The sequence below is a fragment of the Kogia breviceps genome, chromosome 15, assembly GCF_026419965.1.
Source record: "Kogia breviceps isolate mKogBre1 chromosome 15, mKogBre1 haplotype 1, whole genome shotgun sequence".
NCBI lineage: Eukaryota > Metazoa > Chordata > Mammalia > Artiodactyla > Physeteridae > Kogia > Kogia breviceps.
In genome coordinates, this window is record NC_081324.1 from 67,096,245 (window position 1) to 67,115,547 (window position 19,303).

The following is a 19,303-nucleotide window of genomic DNA, read 5'->3' on the forward strand; positions in this document are numbered from 1 at the left end:
GCCAGTGTGGTGTGGCCAAGGTCGCTGTGAGCAGATGGCCTGGGCTTTATTACATGGTGTGGGTTGCCAGCTTCCCGCCCTCCAGCCCCACCCCACTGCAGTCTACGTGGGCCGCTCCTGGGGCTGGTATGCAGGGCCGGCCTGGCCCCGGGCTGGTGACAGTCTCCTTCTCAGCCTGGCCAAGGCCCGGATGGGGTTCTCGGCACAGCTGGTCGAGTGGGTCACATCCTCCAGGGAGGACTTGCTGGATCGACTGCAGGGCTGCTGAGGTGGGGAGGCCTGGGGCTGGCCCAGCAGGGTCCTGCCCGCACTGGCCGTCCTGCTGCCAGGTGAGTGCCACCTGCCCAGGGGCCTGAGGGAGGACCAGACGGCAAGATCCCCTGTGAGCGAGGCGGACCACCCCACCCCCACGTGCCCCGCCTCTGACAAAGCCTCACTTACCCTGGAGATGCTCTCTGGGCCTGGGCTGGGGGCGCTGCTCGGTGGATTCCCTTGCTGGGAGGGGCCCAGAGCTGGTCCTGTGGGATCAGCTACAAAGAAAACCAAGCTCAGAAAGGCCCAGGATCCCCTCTGCAGTGAACAGAGAGGGTGTCACAGAGGAGGCAGGAGGGCCTGAACCTGTCGCCACAGCCCCTTCCTCTGAGGGGCAGCGTTTGGAAAGACTTCCAGGGCCTGTCCTTAGCCATAGTAAGGGTGGGAAGGTTTGTTTTCTCACAAGGCTCCTGGTACACTTGAAATAAAGGTTCAAAGGGCTAGAGGGGGGATTTGGAGCTAGAAGGCACGGTAACATCCTCATGACTTCCTGAATCGTGGAAGATGGTTCACAAAAGTACAGCCTAAAGCCACCTGTCATGAGAGCCCCATGTGCAATGAGCTGGGCTGACCGCAGATTCCCTGGGGGAAGTTGAAGACCTCTGCTGGGTTGGGGGCCTCTTCCAAGTCCCCAAGGGCCGGCCCCTTTCAGGTGGGGGAGCCATGCTGCCCACCTTGAGTTCCCCCTGCTGGGCCACCTCCCGGATCTTAGACAGCATGGATCGCAGCCGCCCGTTCTCCTCCTGTAGGACCTGGATACGGATGTCGTTGGCCTGCACCTGCCTCTCCATGTCGTCCGTGACGTTGCCAGAGCCTGTGGAGACCCACTATCTGGCACCCCACCCCATCAGGTCTGCCTCTTGTGCCCAACAAGACAGGACCTCAGAGGGCAGACACGCCAGCCGGTATGTGCCTAGGGTTCCCTGCAGGTGGCCCTGCAGGTAGTCGGGGTCAGCATACTGGACCTCCCACCTCATCATTTTTCTCCTGAGGCCTTGTTCCCCCCCTCGCCGCTGCACTCCCTACTCCCCTGCCTGCTGGGAGGTGACCAAAGCCTTACAGAATTTGAGAGCTGAGGGGGACCTGGAGCTCACCAAAAATTTAGCACATAGGTAAGAAAGTGAAGCTCTTCCAAGGCCACCTGTTTTCGGAGGGCCTGAGAGACAGTGACTCGTCCAAAGCCACAGGCAGCTGTTGGATATGAGTCTCAGGAATTCAGCAAGGATGTTCTTTCCCTCTGCTGGGGGGACAGATGCTCCCCGTGACTGAACCCAGGCAAGGTGCTGCCTGCTCTGGTTATCAGTTTCCTGGTTTGTCACAGCGGTTGCTACCTGCCTCTCGGGGCGGTTGACAGGGTAACACAAGGGCCCAGCGCTCACAAGTGACGACTTATCCTGACAAGCTAGATTGCAGTGGATCATCCCTGCAGCCCTACACAGGGATTCACCCCAGAGCTTCAGGGGACTGGAGGGGTTGGGACGAGAACCCAGGTCACCGGGCAGTCAGTCTTCCACTGAGATGGGTCCCTAGCACTCCCATGGACACTGGACAGTTGGGGCTGTGCCCCTGGAGCTGGCCCCATGGTGTAGTTTGGGGAGATGCCAGGACAGGGGACATGGAAGCTGAGCAAGGACTGGCCTGTGACGTGGTTAAGAGCACAGGCTACACAGGTAGCCAGACCTGGGTCTGGATTTGGCTGTGTGACCCTGAGCAGTCACCTCCCCACTGGGCCTCTGTGTCCCCATCCACACAGAAGAGTGGGTAACACGCAGAGCACCTGTGTGTTGTGGGGGCTCTGCCACCCTTGCTGTGGACCCGTGTCCTGCCCTGATGAGCCCTCAGCTGCCCGCCCCCAGCCCCGGCATGCCCTCTGCACAAACTCCGGGCCCCTACTTTGGATCTGGGCTTCCACAGGCCTGTGCAGGTCCGGAAAGGCCACCAGCAGCCTCTCCCGCTCCCTCAACTCCACGAGCTCGCGTTCTCGCTCCGAGATGGTCAGCTGCAGATCCCTTATTGCCTGCTCCAGGCCTTGCTTCTCTCGCTGGAGGCTCTGCAGCAGCTCCTGGGGCAGGGGAGGCTCAGAGCTGAGGACCGGCTCCCAGCCCCCTGGGGACACCCCATCACCTGCACTCCCCAGGCACGGGGCAGGCCCGCAGGTGCTTAGCTGGCTGGAGGTTCCTCCAGAGAAAGGGAAGTGCCACCCCTGCCCCCTCGCCCTGCCCGCTTGCACCTGCTGGGCCCTTGCACCTGCTGGGCCCGGAGCTGGCACTGCCCCTGCTCCCTCTCGCTCTGCACATGCTGCAGCTGCTCCTCCACGTGGACCCGCTGGGCCTCGGCCTCGTCCAAACTGCCCCTCAGCTCCTCACGCTCCTGGTCCAGGGTATCCAGCTGCTGTAGCAGGGCTCGCTGTTTGGCCTGCAGGGACTGAGCCGGGATGGGCAGGAGGGAGGCCATGAGGCCTATGGGGCCAGGCCCAGCCATGCAGGACAAAGGAGGCAGCTGTACCCAAGCCCACCCCCTTGTGCTACATCTGTCTGTGCACATGCGTGCAGTGGAAGGGGTGGAGGGAAGAAGGGAGCAGACCCCAACCCTGGCAAGGCCAGGACCTCCCAAGCTTGGAGATCTCGCCCCCACTTCTTTCCAGTCACAGTCGCCACTCAGGAATTCCTCTCCTTAGGTCTCCAGTGTCTCCCCACTGTCAGTGGAGCCTTTTCTCTCCCTGCAGCCTTCGTTGCAGGAGCCCAGGCACTGACAAGGCTCCCAGCCTCACCTCCTGGTGGCGGACCATGCTGTCGACACGGGCCTTCTCCTTGTCCAGCTCTGTGCTGGCCCAGCGGATCTGCTGGCTGGCTCCATCCAGCTGCCCTGCCAGCAGCTGCACTTGGTCTTCCAGCTGCTGCACCTGCCTCTCAGCCTCCGCCCTGTGCTCAGCCTCCTCTTGCAGCTCCTGGGCCTTCATCTCTGCAGGATTGAGCGGGGGGGGGGAGGGGGTAGAGCGGGGGAGCCCTGGGGAGTCCCTGCACTGCCTCTGACCCAGGACAAGACCTGGGAAGGGGGATTGGTCACAGCACATCTCTGGGCCTCAGTGTCCTCAGCCACAAAATGGGGCTCTGAACCCTGCCTGAGGTGGGTTCTGAAAACAGAAGTTACTCTCTGGGTGGGAGGTGGCATCACCCAACAGTGTTGCCTGTCAGACCTAGCCTCCTCTGTGGTTCCCTTTAGCTTTGCCCCCGAAGCCCAGGAGACAGAGACAGAGGGTGCTGGTCCAGCCACCGAGCACAGGGCACACGGTACAGGGATCTATGGCAGGGCTCCTCACCCACGGCCCGCGTGGAGTCCTGCTGCTGCTTCAGCTCCCCCTCCAGGGTGGACACCTTTGTCTTGAGGTCACTTGTTTCTATGGCAGCCGAGAGAGGCCCTTCAGAGGCTCCCTTGGGCCTGGCTGGCAGCCTCAACGCCCAGTGCACCCTACAGCATGGTGGCAGCCCTGGCCAGGATGGAGGAGTGCCTGGGCTTGTGGGAGGAGTTCTGGGGAGGTGCCAGGAGGCCTGGGTCCCTGTCCATTCTGCTTCCTGTTGGCTGGCTGACTCTCTGGGCTTCAGTGTCCTCCACGGGGGTGACTTGCCCAACTCCCTCGGGCCTCACAACTTCAGCAGGAGCTGGCCCACTGAGAGTGCCATAGCTGTGTCTCTCTGCCTGACGGCTTCTACTGAAGCCAAAGAGGGGCCTCAGCTGGCTGGAGCTAGCCGGGGGATGAACTCCCCAGGAGTCCCCTTCGGTGACCGACAGGAGTGAGTGTATGAACCCGCCGCTCCCTCACCCCTCTGGTGGGACGACTCGGACTTCTACACGGGCCCCTGCGTTCCCCAGTGGGATTAAATTCCAGTTGCCCGCAGTGTAACCGGCTTGATGAACACACCCCTTTTCCCCTGCCTTCCCTTCCCTGCATCTGCTGCCCACTCCCAGTCCAGGTTTCTTCCACACCGACTCCCAGCACCCACAGCCCCGTTGTGGGGTCTGCTCCTGGGGGAGCCCATGCTCAGGCTGTGGCAGAGCCTGGCACTGAGGGTCCGGCCTCAGGCACAGACCTGCAAGCAGCTGCTGCCTGTCGCGCTCCCACTGGGCCAGGCGATGCTTGGCCTCATCCACCTGCCGCCGCTGTGCCCCCTGCTCCTGCTGCAGGGCCTGCTCCAGCTCGCCCACCTGCTTCCTCAGTCTGTCCTTCTGCCCCTTAGCCTCCTCCAGCTGGGCCCTGAGGGGCCCCACAAGCTGAGTGAGGGCCCCCATGTGCTTGCTGAGGCGTGTCAGGTCTTTGCTCTGCTCGGCCGCCCAGTGGCCCACAGTGGTGGCCGGCAGCGGCCTGAGCCCCATGCTGTCCTGCACCAGATGCTGGAACTGGCCTAAGGACGAGGGCAAGTTCTGGCTCTGACACAGGCTGATGACCATCTTGCCCACCTCCCACAGGCTGCCCTGGACACTGGTGCATGCATCACAGGGCACCAGGGCTGTCTCCATGGTCTGGGAGTGGACACTCCTGGTGTTTTCAGCTGTCTTGGCTGGACACTGCAGGGAGACGCTGACAGGGAGCCTGTCCAGCTCTTGGCAGGTCTGGGGCAAGCCTGGCATTGGGGAGGTGAACTTGATGAGCTTGGCGGTCACAAATTCAGGGCTCCTGGCTGGCTCGCCCTTGGCTGTGGGCTTGGAGGTGGGGGTCTCCCCTTGGTTTGCCCTTTTCTGTAGTCAGGAAAAGAAAGGGAAAGCAGGTGAGGGAGATGGGCCTGGGAGGTGACCAGCTCTCTGGGGATTTCTGTGACAGCAGCCACTCCTGATGCTCAGACTTTCAGATGGTATCTGATATCAACGTGAGTGAGAGAGTGAGCCTTCTGCTTTCTGCTGCCTCAGCTTACCAAGCCCAGGCTCCATGCTGTTACATGCATGGCACTGGGAGGGTAACACAGTGACAGACACAGATGCTGGGTACTGGGCCCTTGCTTAGCGGACTTGTCTGCTCTTGTGTTGCTGAAGCCACTCTCAGTTTCAGTTTCCTTCCCCTTATGGTGACAGTGGTCCTGCCCACCAGGTGGTTGTGAGGGTTACGGAATAACCCATAACAAATGGGGTTCATACAAACACCATTCCCCAACAATGCCCTGGGAGGTAGGGACTGTTATCACCCCCACTGCACAGATGAACAAACTGAGGTTCAGACTAGGTAGGATTTTTCCAAAGCCCCACAGTGTAAAGTGCAGAACCAGGTGGCCCACACATGACCCCCGAGGCCTGCATTGTGAACTGCCAGGCTGCATGGGCCTTGAGTGGGGGCTCCAGAGTGGAGCCAGAGACAGATGCGGTGCACATGTGGTGTGCGAGGAGCCTGGGGCAGGTGGACTGGTGTGAGGGTGACTGCAGTTGGGGAAGCGGGTGGCCGACCCACCTGGGGGGCCACCTGCCGAATGAGCATGACCAGCCTCAGCAGGCTGTTCCAGAAGCGCCGCACCGTGAGCCCCACGGACATGCAGGGCCTGGCAGCCCTGGCGGGGGGCACCGTCTGCTCCAAGCCGAGGTTCTCCAAGTAGCTCGCACAGCTCTGAAGCAGCAGCAGGAGCCTGTGGGCAAAGAAGGCAGGGTTGGCTGGGGCAGAGCCCAGCGCCAGTGTGCCCTCACACCACACGACCAGCAGCCTTCTGCCCTGGGAACCGGCCCGGGCGTCAGGGACTCGGAGCGTCTCAGAGTATGCTCTGCCCGACCCAAAAGCCACTTCTTCCAGAAAGCCCTCCCTGAAGGCTAAGCTTGGGGCCCCTTTGGGGCCTCCTGGGTGGCAGCACTTCTGCCTGGCTGCTCCCCACTGGACTGGGCGGCTCTGGGAGGCCGTGCCTTGCCTTGCTTGTGTCCAGAGTCCTCAGAAAGTGCTGGGTAAGTGGCTGCCTTCCATCATGTGGCTCAGAGCCTTCACCTCGCAGAGGACCCAGCTGAGACCCTCAAAGCAGAGGAGGCTGCGCATGGCCTCAGGGTGAGTGTGCAGGGCAGTGCGCCCTGCGGTTTCCTGATTCTAGTTGGGGGTGGGGATTCTCCTGTGGGACGAGCTGCTTCTGCGACAACGGAGACTGGAGTGAGAGAGCCAGGTCCCTATCCTACCCTGAGTCAGGGGCTAACTGTAAGGAAAAGGGGTGTTGGGAAGACAAGTAGGTATTTGCATAGGAATCAGGCTGTTTTAAAAGAAGAGGTACTGTGTTTACAAAACATATGGTCATATAAGTGACCTCAACTTGTTGCGGGTGCAGGAGGGTCATCCCAAACCAACTGTGCCCTTGGGCAGAGAGGGCCTGGGGGAGGGGGTGCTGACCGCTCCAGGCCATGCCCCTCTCTGGGCCAAGGTGTCCTCCTCTGTGAATGGGGACAATGAATGAGCAGCACTGGAGGGTGGAGAGTGGCCTGGACAGAGGGGCCAGGAGAGGGCTGGGAAGGCGGGTCAGCTCCAGCTTTCTAGAAGGCAGATGGGTGAACTGGGCCCTGATGGGCTCGGCCAGTCCAGGGACGAGTAGGTGGGGCACTCCTAGCAGAGGGCACAGCAAGGAAGGAAGGTGTGTTCTGGGCTCACACGTTCAGCCCCCTACAGGGTCCAGGTAGTGCTTTCACACCGTCGGCTCCTCCAGGCCTCTGAGCGGTTACCCTGGCTTATAATTGTCTCCAGGCAGGTCATCCCCAAACGGCTGGGGTCCCTGCCTGTCTGGCTCCCGTGACTTCATTAGCAGGCAAGGTTTGGAGCACATGGAGCCTGGGCTGCGGTCCCCAGGGAGTGGAGGCTGCCGACCATGCTAGTGTGAATGACAGTGTAGAAGTGGTGGGGCTGCAGGGGAATCCACTGGCCGCCTTCCCAGCAGGGCCAGGATTTGGAAAAGCACATCCCATGTCTGGCCCTGTGACACATGGAAGGGACAGGAAAAATAGCCTGGGATGGAAAGTCTGAGCAGCAGCTGCAGTATCCTCGACACACAGAAACCCTAAGGAAGCAGCTGGCGGTGGCTGGAGAAGTAGCCGTCAGAGCTGTGGTGTCACAGAGACCAACAGGGTGGCCAGCAACTCCCTGAAGGTGGACTATAAGACACACAGCACAGCACGACACAGGTGAGATCGCTATGAGGGCCCTGAACCAAGCTGGCCCCTGACAGCATTCAGTCAAAGGTGATTGTTGTCATCAATGTCATCATCCCCGCCAGAAGCGGATCCTGTGGCTGCTACTGGTTGATGGGGTGGGTGCCAGCATCCTGAGATGACCAGGTTTGGTCCAGGCTCTCACCTGTCGATGACCAGCTCCAGCAGCACAGCGTGGGACAGCTGCGTGAACTCGGGGTCACCCGGCACGTGGTCGTAGTGCTCTAGCAGGGCCACCATGTCCAGGTCACAGGCCATGCGGTCAGGGAACTTCCAGGAGGGGAAGCGCACGGGCCCGGCACGCGAGAACACGTCCACGATGGCGCCCTGAAGGTCGGTGAGGTCCCTGCGCAGGCTGTCCATGCAGGCCTGGCTGCCCAGCAGGTGTGCCATCCTCGTGGCTCCTGGGGTGGACAGAGAAGATCCCCGTTAGCCAGAGCCATGTGGCTGCTGCTGGAGGAAGTTTCTGAAAACCCCAGAAAACCTGCTGAAATCCAACCTCGACCCTGGGGAGAAGTCGGTTTCCCGGCCCCTTTGGGACCTGCTTGTGGTGACCTCACTAGCCTCCCTCTCATCCACCCTACCCCACGGCCACACTACTGATTCCCTTGGTCCACAAGTCCCTCTGAGGACCTGTGTGCGCCAGGCCCCTGCTGAGTGCTGGGTGGATACAGCTGTGCATGAGGATGTACCTGCTGTCCTTCCCTCCCTGAGCAAAGCACTGGACAGGCTACTGGCAATGAAAAGACAGTTGTAGCTACAGTATGACAGGGAGCACTGGACCACCCCCGGCCACTCTCATCTCCTGCCTGGACTGCAGAGCAGCAGTTCCAGCTGGGCCACAGGCCTGCCCACTGGAATCTGATCCACTTCTGCTATGGAGACCTGGGCCAAGCCTATCTGACCACATCACACTGGCCAACAACCCCTTAGGACTCACTTTGGCCCCTGGGAGAAAGGCTACCTCCAGGCACACCCCTCCCCTTGTCCTCTCTGGTCACCTCCCCTCCCCTCCACTCCACATACCATCAGCTACAAGCAGCAGCTCCTGTGCAGGCACTCGTTTCTGAATCTGTGCCCATCTGTCTCTTCCATCTGAGTCATGCTTCCCCCATCCAATTCCCATCACCTGACTAACTCCTCGCATCCTTCAGGGTTCCCGGACATCACCTCCTCCAGGAAGCCTTCCCTGAGCACCCTCCAGCCTGACTTAGATACTCCCTCTGGGCTTCCCCCATCTTGGCGCTGATTGCTCCCTGCAGGAATGGCCTCTGCTCTCTAGGACAGGTCCTCACCATACCTCAGTCACTATGGTATCCCCAGTATGGCAGCCTGGGGCCTGGCCTATTGCAGATGCTCACTGACAAATGAACGACTAGTAATTGAATGGAGAAAAGAAAAAGAATCCACAAAGAAAATTTGAAATACCTTGACTTTGGGAGGAAAACAAGTCCTGAAGTGTAAGAGAGGAACACCTGAAAATTTGTATGGATAGCTATCCTAATCACTCTGGTGACAGGGGGCCCATTATATGTTGATACAGGGGTCCCAGTCTTGCCCCTTTCTGGCTGTGTGGTCATGGGCAAGTCACTGCACCCCTCTGAGCTCCAGCTGTCTCACTTGTAAGATGGGGACACTATCCCCCATCAGGCCAGGTGGTATCTGCAAGTAATGTGCTTGGTCCAGGACTTCCCTGGTGGCGCAGTGGTTAAGAATCTGCCTGCCAATGCAGGGGACACAGGTTGGTTCCCTAGTCTGGGAAGATCCCACATGCTGCGCAACAACAAAGCCTGTGTGCCACAACTACTGAGGCTGCACTCTAGAGCCCATGAGCCACCACAACTACTGAGCCCTCGTGCCACAACTACTGAAGCCCACACGCTGCAACAAGAGAAGCCACCTCAATGAGAAGCCCGCGCACCGCAACAAAGAGTAGCCCCTACTCACAACTACAGAAAGCCCAAAGGCAGCAATGAAGACCCAACGCAGCAAAGAAATAAAAAAAATTAAAAAGTTCTTGGTCCAGGGCAAGGCACCAGTAAAAGTTCTGCAGCCATAGTAACTATTATTACTGTGATTACTATTACTAGCAGTAACAACAGCAAAGACCATCCTTGTCTGGAGCTGCTGTCTACCTTCCATATTTCCTGTTCTCCCCTGTGGCCCACACAGATTGCTTCCCTTCCATCTTTGCCATGTGGACATCTGAAGACAGTGATTTGGATGAACCATCCCTGGCCCTTGACTCAGAAGGTCTGGCCCCTCCCATGGCTCTTCGCAGGCCTCTGACAGCAGGTGTCAGAGCCAGCAACCCTGTGGATGCCGAGCCCTGGTCCCTCCCCATCCTGCAGTGGGGGCCCCTTGTCCTTTGTGGTTTTCTCAGCAGCAGAAAGCTCTTTGCACCAAAGCCCCACCCTGCAACAGGGCTGCTTGGGCAGGATTTAGGCCCCCAGGAAGTCTAGGCCTGGCGGGGAAACCTCTCTTCCTCCAACCTGTTTCCATCTCCCAACCTTCCTCATCGCAGAAAATGGCACCCTCACTGGAAGCAACTGGGCACTTCCTCGAATCCCTTTCCTTTATCCCCACATCTAGGCACCCAGTGCTGCCAGCTCCACATCCCACCCACACTGAGAACCTGCCACTTCTGTCTATCAACACTGCTCCACACCCCCCACCTCCCCCAGACCACTGCCCCAGCCTTCCTGAGGGTTGCCCTCTCCCCTCTGCCCAGCACCCCCTCGCACCTCGGCGTCTCACCCCCGCAGATTATGCTTCCTCCCCATACTCTGTCTAAATAAGATGCCTCCCTCAAGTCCCCGGGCTGGTGAGGTCCCCTGTTACACATTCTCAAAGCAGCCTGTGCTTTTCCCTCCCAGTACACACCACAGTGGCATGGAATCATTGAGTCATTATTTGCAGTTGGGAATCCGTCTCCCTGCGAGCACATAGACCGTTTTTGAGTTCACTGCAGTATGACCTGGCCACCTGGACTGGGACCTGAGGGCCTGCCCGTGCCCACAGGTGCAGGGACACCCAGAGGCCCCAGGGTGGTTCCTGAGGGCAAGCCAGCCCCTCCGGCCTCCCAAAAGACTGGGCCCTGTCCTCACCTCTGCACAGGTGCCTGTCCGTGGAGCTGGATGTCTGAGTGCGCCCAGCTCTTGGACTTGCCTGCGGGCTTTCGGGCTCAGGGTCAGAGGCTCAGCCAGGTGTCTGGTTTCCTGTGTCCAGCTCTGCAGTCCCTGGGAGTGGATGAAGGGAGAGTGAGGGAGTGGGCACACAGGGAGGGCTTCCTGGGGGTGGGGGGCAGGGACGAGGCTGTACCAAAAGAAGGGGGTTGTTTCAGGCTGGAGGATGGGGTGAGGGAAAGGGCAGGTGGGGTTGCCAGCCTTGAGCCTGAGCACCGCTGGCTCTGACTACAGGACCTACTGTTGGCCACTTCCCAAATCCACCTCCTTTATTTATTTATTTTTATTTTTTGGCTGCACCACGCGGCACGTGGGATCTTAGTTCCCTGACCAGGGATTGAACTCGCACCCCCTGCATTGGAAGAGCAGAGTCCTAACCACTAGACTGCCAGGGAAGTCCCCAAATCCACCTCCTTTAAACAGATGAGGAAACTGAGGCTTTGGGAAGTTAGGGGGCTAGCCTAAGATCACTCAGGGAGCTGGGACTCTTGAGTCCAACATCTCTGCTCTGTCTTCAGGCCATACTACTTCTAGAGCAGCACTGGACAAAAGAAATATAATGCAAACCACGTATGGGTTTTAAAATTTTATACTCGCCACATTAAAAAACTAAAAGAGGTAAATTAATTTTATTTTATTTTATTTATTTATTTATTTTGTGGTACGCGGGCCTCTCACTGTTGTGGCTTCTCCCGTTGCGGAGCACAGGCTCTGGACGCACAGGCTCAGCGGCCATGGCTCACGGGCCCAGCTGCTGCGCGGCATGTGGGATCTTCCCGGACCGGGGCACGAACCTGCGTCCCCTGCATCGGCAGGCGGACTCTCAACCACTGCGCCACCAGGGAAGCCCGTAAATTAATTTTAATAACATGTATTACTTAACTTAATATACCCCAAATATCTCTTCAATGTTAAATCAATATAAAATATTAAGTCTATTTTTTTGCATTAAGTCTCAAAATCCAATGTCTGTTTGACACTTATAGCTCATCCCAATTTGGACCAGCCACCATTTTCATATACAGCACCACATGGGCTGTATATGAAACCACAGGGCTACTATATTGGACAGTGCAGGGGTAGGGGGTTAGATCCTGTGTTCATTAAGCAGATGGTGGCTAAGTATCTCCTACCCGTTGGGCATTGTGTCAGGGATAGGGACAGAGCAGGGCACACAGAGCACTGTCCCCCAGGAAGCACCATCTATGTCTGAGGGTCTCTGCAGGGGGCAAGTCTTGGTGTGTCACCTCTACAGTTCCACCCACAGGTGGTGGGGTGATGAGTCCCCACAATAAACACAAATACACACACACACACACAGGTCCACTTCCCACGTACAAATGTTGCCCCAGTGATGGCCTCTCATAAGATATTGCCACCTATGAGGTGTTATGTCCCCAAAGAATGAGGCAGAAACAAACAGAAAAACCGACTGAAACATTCTGGGATTCCTTCCTGGAATGGCAGGAAGGAAATAAATACAGCAAGTAAGAAATCCCACCCCGGGAGGAAGGGTTTTCAGGTGGCAAAGCACCTGGAACTCAGGAGCTTGCTTGTGCAGACATGAAGAAACAGTGACCTGTTCACCCTCAAATAACTACAGCTGCCATCTGGGGCCATCTGGGGCCAGATGTTAGATTCTGGTTCTGATGAGCAGCAGCAAATGCCAAAGCAGTAAGAATATATGAGAGCAAAACACAACATTGAAAAACATCTGAGGTTACCCTATGTCGTTTCTTCTAAACAGTGGGGATTTGCAGATACAGGCCTGTTTTTTTTTTTTTGCGGTACGCGGGCCTCTCCCGTTGCGGAGTACAGGCTCCAGACGCGCAGGCTCAGCGGCCATGGCTCATGGGCCCAGCTGCTCCACGGCACGTGGGATCTTCCCAAACCAGGGCACGAACCTGTGTCCCCTGCATTGGCAGGCGGACTCTCAACCACTGCACCACCAGGGAAGCCCTACAGGCCTGTTTTGAGAAACACGTGTGTGTGTGTGTCAAGTGAAGGAACATTTGACACAGGCTTTCTCTGTAATTCCTGGGTCCTGAGTAGAACCCTTGCCCTGAAGCTGCCAGCCCCACACTGTTCCTGAGATCACACAAGTGCTGGCACTGATTGAGCCACCACTACCCTGGGGTGGGAGCAGCAGGTAACTCTGCCTCTCCTCAGGCCCCTCAGCCCAAGGTGGACTTTTAACTTGCAGAGAAGTGAAGGAGTCTTTCCTGCACTCCCGTTCAACATTCGAGTCCCTTCCCTCTCTTCTCCCACTTCTCTCTCGAGACCCCTGGGACTCTACCCCTCAGGTAAAGATTATGCCTCCCTCCTGGCCACTGCACCCATGGAAACACTTTGAAAACTCTGAAACCATCTAAATGGCAGTGTCAGTCTCTGACTCAGGAGTGCTAATTGCCTGGATCCCTGGGGACACTGAAGGAATCCAGTGAAGACAAAGGAGTAAGTAACTGCACTAGTAGAGAAGAATGGCCTGGGTTTGGATTCCCACTCCACCATGTGAACTGAGGATGTGAACCTCTCTGTCCTCACCTGTAAGTAAGTTGCTATACGAAATATAAATGATGGAATGCATGTAGTGTTTGGCACACTGTCTGGCTCATGGTACGTGTTCAATAAATCCTATCATTATAATTCAACATTAATAATAATGACATAAACCAGCTATGGTGTGTATGTGAGGAAGAGAGACGGGGAGGAGACTTGGGAGGGCATCTTTTCCTCTTCCTCCTCCCCCATCCCCCCATTTCACAGGTGAAGAAGTTGAAGTCCAGGCAAGGGTTCAGGAGTTGGGAGAGAGGGGAAAGGGAGAAGAGGATCTTAGGAGAGGAAGCGAAAAGGGCGGGATTCGAGGCGTGCTGCGGAGCGGGGAAGTGGTCCGCAGGGACCAACCTGAGGGCGTGAGGGGTGGAGCCTAAAGAGGAAGGCTTGATTTGAGTTGGTCTACGGAGTTTGAGGGCGGGACTATGGAAGGCAGGGGTGGAACTGGAAAAGGGAGGCCTGCGGGAAAAGGGACCCGTGGGAATTAGGGATTGGGATTTGGGAAGGGGGTCTGAAAGAGGTGGGCCTGAAAGCAAAAGAGGGGGCTGGGGGAATAGGGAGGCGGGGCTTTGGCCAAAGTGGGAGGCCAATGGGAGAGTGCGGGGGCCTTGGAAGGCGGGGGTCGGAGGGAGAGAGGAATCTTTTGGTGGAGTAAAGCGAAGGCGGGCCGGGGCCGTGGGGTGCGTGCGAGGGCGTCGGCGGGAGATGTAAAACGTCTCACCAGTCTTCAGCGTCGCAGCCTCAGCCACTGTGTCTGGTCGGCTCATGAAACTGCCCCCAGGTGCGCCTGCTGCTCCTGGGATCCCCGGCAAAACCTATCCCGGCTCCCCGACCGCTGCCACGGCAACGGCGTCTCTCGAGTGGGAGGGGCGGGAATTTACGTCACGGAGAAGGGGCGTCCCCGGAAGTACGTCAGCCTCGCCCCCCTCGGCGACGACTCACTCGGCCGCCGCCATCTTGCGAGCTTGTTGTACTGTTGGTGCGGGGTAGCATCTTTGACGCCACAGCGCTCACCTATACAGAGGCGGACTGGCAGCCCTGAGCGTCGCAGTCATGCCGGCCGGACCCGTGCAGGCGGTGCCCCCGCCGCCGCCCGCGGCCACCGAGCCCAAACAGGTACCGCGACCCCCGCACCTCGACCTGGGCCCTTCCCTCGGGCGCGGGCCCTCTTTACTCGTGCAGGAAGAAACGGCGGTTTGGGAGGGCTTGGAGGGACTCCAGGTCCCAAGAGGCAGCGCACTTCCCGCCTCCCTTCTGGTAGCGAAACAAGCCTGTTAGAACAGTAGTTCTCAAAGTGTGGTCCGCGTACCGGCTAGCATCACCTGGGAGTTTATTAGAAATTCTGAGTTTCCACCCTAGACCTTTTAAATCAGAATCTGCCTTTTAACAAGATCCCAAGGTGATTCATTAAAGTTTGAGAAGCACTGATCCAGCGCATCCACCGGTCTTCTGTGTTAATTGGGCCCACCGGCCGCCAGTCTTTGCCCAGGAGTCCCTAATTTCCCAGCCTGCACGGTGCATCTTTGAACGTTAATTCTCAGCATCTGTGTAGTGCTTACTCTAAGCCAGACACCGTGCCAGGCTCCGACGGAATGAATGAAGCGCAGCTCCTGCTTTATTTAGGGAGCTCACATACTAGTGGGGAGACAGATATAAGTGAATACTCAATAAATGTTTATTGCCTCAGTTACCATAAATGATACAGTTTCAGCCAACCCTTCAAAAGATCTCAGTCAGCTAAGGAGGAAAGACGTGGGTCAGTAATTGCAGTGTGATATAAGTATCAAGTACAAAGGAGACAGGAATTCTAATCAACACTGCTTTGATGTAATATAGGGGAGATTAAGGTAGGTGAAACCCACCTGCGTGAAAGGTAAATTGCATTTAGAAGAATGAATCAGTAGTTCACCAGATAGGTGATTGGGAAGGAAAATACCATTCTTTATTTATTCAGAAAACATTTATTGAGCACATCCTGTATGCTGACCACTGCAAATACCTATGTATCCCTGGCATTTTCCCGGTATCTTGGGGAAAAATGACCAAGGTAATACCAGATAAGTGCCAAGATACCAAGGTGGGAATCAGATAGTGCCTCTTGTCGAGAGTAAAGAAGCTAAAAGCATAGGGTTGGGAAAGTGGTGAAGAGGTGTATTTCTGGGAATTTGAACTTTTCTTAGCAGGCTATTGGGAGAAAAGGAAGGGATGTAAGGCAGATAGTGACATATTTGTGTTTCAGAAATTCAGGTAAACAGTGATGGGGAGAATTGCTAGGAGGACAGGTTAGTCATGTTATTCAAAAGACATTAAGATCCTGGCCTAGATTGTGGCTGGGGCATGGGACAGAGGGGATGGGCAAGCTCAGATAACAAAAGGGCTAATGGTGCAGGCTCTCCCTCCAAAGTGATGCATTGGAATCCTGGTTCTGTCATTGGGCCAGTGAAGGTCTCCATTCCTCAGTTTGTCATCTGTAAAATGACAAGACAATAATATAATAAGAGTACTTAATCTCTTAGGGCTCTGTAAGGGTTATAGATTTAATATGCTTAAAGTGCTTAGGAAGGTATATGGAACCTACTCTGTGTTTGATAAATATTCTTATCATTGAACGTATAGTCTGAGGAAGGGAGAAGAGACCCACGTTTCTGCCCTGGTTGACTGGAGGCATGGTTGGCCATTCATGAGGAAAGCGGTTAGAGATGAAAGTGCCCAGGACTGCTGGATCTAAAGCTGTGTGGCACATAAGAGTGATGTGGGACATTGACTGGGGTAGAATGGTTCAGTCTGCAGGTGCTAGGGGAAGTGGAGGACGTTTTGTAAGTGCCTGACTGAGGATAGTGTGTACAGTGTGAAGAGAACCAAGAACAGAATTTTGGGGTCCCCTAACACTATAGGGCAGGAGGTGAAACAGGAGCCAGGAGAGAAACTTGGATGGAATGGTGAGCAAGAAGGAAATACAGGTGAGAATGGGACCTGGGAGTTGAGAGTTTTGTGAAGGAGCGGTCACTGGTCACACCACCAGATAACCGATGTAGCTGGCTCTAGGCCGTCATTTTTGACTTTGGCATGAGCACTTGAAATGAAGGGGGATCAAATGGGAGGTGAGCAAGTGGGAACGGCAAGGCTGAGAGAACCCAGGCTGTTTAGCTACCAGAGGAAGGCGGGGAGAAGGCAGTAGCAGAAAGGAACATGAGGGCAGGGGAGAAACTTTGTATTTCTAAAATGAGAGACTTGACCCTTTGTTTACTAAGGGGAAGAAGCTGCTGAGGAAAGAATATTGGAATTTATGGGGCAGTTAATGTTGAGTATTCCAGTGGAGTTTCACAAAACATTTGAACATTAAGTGATGGTTAGGCTATGGAATGGATGCGGAGGGAAAGGGCATTCAAGGCAGAAGAAGTGGCCAGCAAGGAGTTTCCCATTTCTTTATTCAGCAGACAATTCTTACATATCCCACATCAGGCACATCCAAGGGTGGAGATACAGGCATGGCCTTCTGGATTCTGGAATGTGGTTTCTCAGAATGTGGTTAGATTTCCCCCCTCCATCTGAATCACATGGACACTTGGTAAAAATGCAGATTCCCAGTGTGACAGAGATGCTCTAGCTGGAGGGGAGCCAGGGAGGCTGCTCTTTTCATTGGTTCCTTGGGAAAGTCTCATGCAAGCACAGAGCAGTTGAGAGAGTGGCTCTTCTGGAGCAGGGGTTCCTGACTCAAGGAAATTCTCGTTGAATTGGCCGGGAGAGTCTGTATTCTCAATAATATCCTAGAGGAGTTTAACGGTGGGCATCTGGCACGAAGCCAGGAACTTTAAGACCTTCCTTTTACTGTTTTCACAGCCCACAGAAGAGGAAGCATCTTCAAAGGAGGATTCTACCCCTTCCAAGCCAGTGGTGGGTATTATTTACCCTCCTCCAGAGGTCAGGAATATCGTTGACAAGACTGCCAGCTTCGTGGCCAGGTAACATAGCTACTCCTGTTCATGTGGGTCGCGGGTAGATTTTAGCATCAAGAGCTCCTGAATTTGCACAAGGGTAACACTAGGGTTTTTAGAGTGGTATTGTTGGCTCAGGCCTGTTAGCTCATCTAAAACCAAAGCATGGTGTGAGGTAGGCAATGGGCAGGACTGGCATCTCTAACATGGTATGGTGGTGGCAGAGTACAAGGCACACCCAGCTCCAGAGTCACCAAGAACCCGTGCTTCCAAACCGAGCCTGAGGAAATACCTGGAAAGCTGCTTTGTCATGGATAATGTGTGTCTGTATCTGAGCTGCTGTGCTGGCCTTAGGAAGACAAAAGGGAGTTGATCATTCTCATTGTGCAAGGACTGCATTTCCTTTGACCCATCTGCAAAATGGAATAAAATACCACCTCAGAATTGTTGTGAGGCAAGGGTGAGGGGACTGAGTGCAGTTCGGGTACATCATGTAGCTATTACCTCAGATGGCATGGAAATCAGCTTGATTTCCTCTTGTTCCTCCCCATTACACTTCCTCAGATGGAGTCTTCTTGATGGCCACTTGACTCCAAAGGTCAACCATCCCCTAGTTTAGGGCATTTCAAGTATTCCTTTGACAACCAGCAGGCCATATCCAGCCTACAGATCTTTTTGTTCATTCTCAACAATATATAATTTTTTAACTTTTGAATTAGTTGTCACTGTTTAAAAATGAGATTGCACAGTAAATCTGGATTTCTGGCTTCTCTTGATGAGTTGGACGGCTCCTTGCATGGAAGCAGTAGCTGGCCTTGAGCAGACTGCTGCCCTCAGTCAGGGCATATGCTCTCCAGGAAGCCACACCTTGACCCTGAGGCAGCATCCCCATCATGATACATCATTTAACAGATAGGTCCTTCCTTTCTCAACCTCTTTTTTAAAATGAAACTTAGAAAGAGGTTACTCTGGTTGATGTCTTTCATTGTGTCAGGCTCCATGCAAGTTAACCTTTCACATTTCAGGGGCTTTGACCAACCTGAATATTGGGTTAAAACTCTGTGCTTGATTGAACATTATTAGGCCATGTCAGATTTAGGGCAGCAGGTGTTGTGTTTATAAGTTTAATATTTCACAGCAACGCTTATTCTTCACCTTGTCCCCTGATTTTTTAAAAAATTAATTAATTTACTTTTGGCTGCGTTGGGTCTTCATTGCTGCATGCAGGCTTTATCTAGTTGTGGCGAGAGGGGGCTACTCTTTGTTGTGGTGCACGGGCTTCTCATTGCGGTGGCTTCTCTTGTTGCAGAGCATGGGCTCTAGGCATGTGGGCTTCAGCAGTTGTGGCACATGGGCTCGGTAGTTGTGGCTCGTGGGCTCTAGAGCATAGGCTCAGTATTTGTGGCACGTGGGCTTAGGTGCTCCTCAATATGGGGGATCTTCCCAGACCGGGGCTCGAACCTGTGTCGCCTGCATTGGCAGGCGGATTCTTAACCACTGTGCCACCAGGGAAGTCCACCTCCTGATGTGTTTTCCTGTTTAAAACAATAAATAGGAAAAGAGTGTAAGAGGAAGGATCACCACAGTCTCACAACCAGAATAGCTTCTACTAGCTGTTTTCACTTTTTCTTGTTTCCTTCTGGCCCTTGGCATCCTTTTTTAGATTCTTGTAATACTAGTAGAGATACTTTCATATCCTGCTTTTTCCATTTGCCCCGTGTTGTAAGCATTTTCCTGTGTTGCTCCACTGTCTCCTGGTGCTGTGTGGTCCTCTCTGGAAAGGATGCACCGTGTTAAGGTGATGGGCCTTCCTTGACTTGGCTGACTCCTCTGTATTTTCCTTTTAAGTTGTTTCCAACATTTCAGTTTGGCAAATGAAGCTATGGGGAAGTCTCTGAGCATTTTCTTTCCCTTTTAGATTGTTTTCCTAGAAGAAAATTCTGTGTGGCACATTACTGACTAAAAGAGCATTTTCAAATATTTCTTATTTTGCCAAGTAGCCTTCCAATAATTTTAAGCCAGCCCCCAAAATAAGAATCTCTCCAAGTTTCCGTAATAAATCTATGTGTCCACATCTCTAGATCTATTTTTGACTATGATCATTGCCTTGTAGGCATTTCTGAAATCTGTGGACTTGCTTTTGTTTACGTTGCAGTGAAGGGACAG

General features: G+C 54.9%; 2 protein-coding genes across 3 annotated transcripts in view; one reads left to right on the top strand and one right to left on the bottom strand.

Moving 5' to 3' along the window:
* Positions 1–14,382, bottom strand: CCDC157 (coiled-coil domain containing 157). 2 transcript variants are annotated; one of them, XM_067014962.1, is made up of 12 exons: positions 13,924–14,382; positions 10,572–10,703; positions 7,610–7,868; positions 5,747–5,918; positions 4,401–5,046; positions 3,632–3,709; positions 3,083–3,273; positions 2,560–2,736; positions 2,206–2,374; positions 987–1,126; positions 442–530; positions 1–352 (listed from the first exon to the last, which is right to left on the bottom strand). In XM_067014962.1, the coding sequence occupies exons 3-12, from the start codon at positions 7,855–7,857 to the stop codon at positions 103–105; spliced, it is 2,160 nt and encodes a 719-aa protein (XP_066871063.1). In that variant the 5' UTR covers positions 7,858–7,868; positions 10,572–10,703; positions 13,924–14,382; the 3' UTR covers positions 1–102. The 2 variants fall into 2 exon arrangements, with proteins under 2 accessions (XP_066871063.1, XP_058895478.2); XM_059039495.2 differs by lacking the exon at positions 10,572–10,703 and having other exon boundaries at positions 13,924–14,067.
* SF3A1 (splicing factor 3a subunit 1) overlaps positions 14,070–19,303 on the top strand; it is a 20,415-nt gene continuing 15,181 nt past the window's right edge. The window contains exons 1-2 of the mRNA XM_059039483.2: positions 14,070–14,318; positions 17,043–17,164. Of these exons, the coding sequence (XP_058895466.1) occupies positions 14,256–14,318; positions 17,043–17,164 (185 nt within the window). The 5' untranslated portion in view covers positions 14,070–14,255. The remainder of the gene's footprint in view (positions 14,319–17,042; positions 17,165–19,303) is intronic.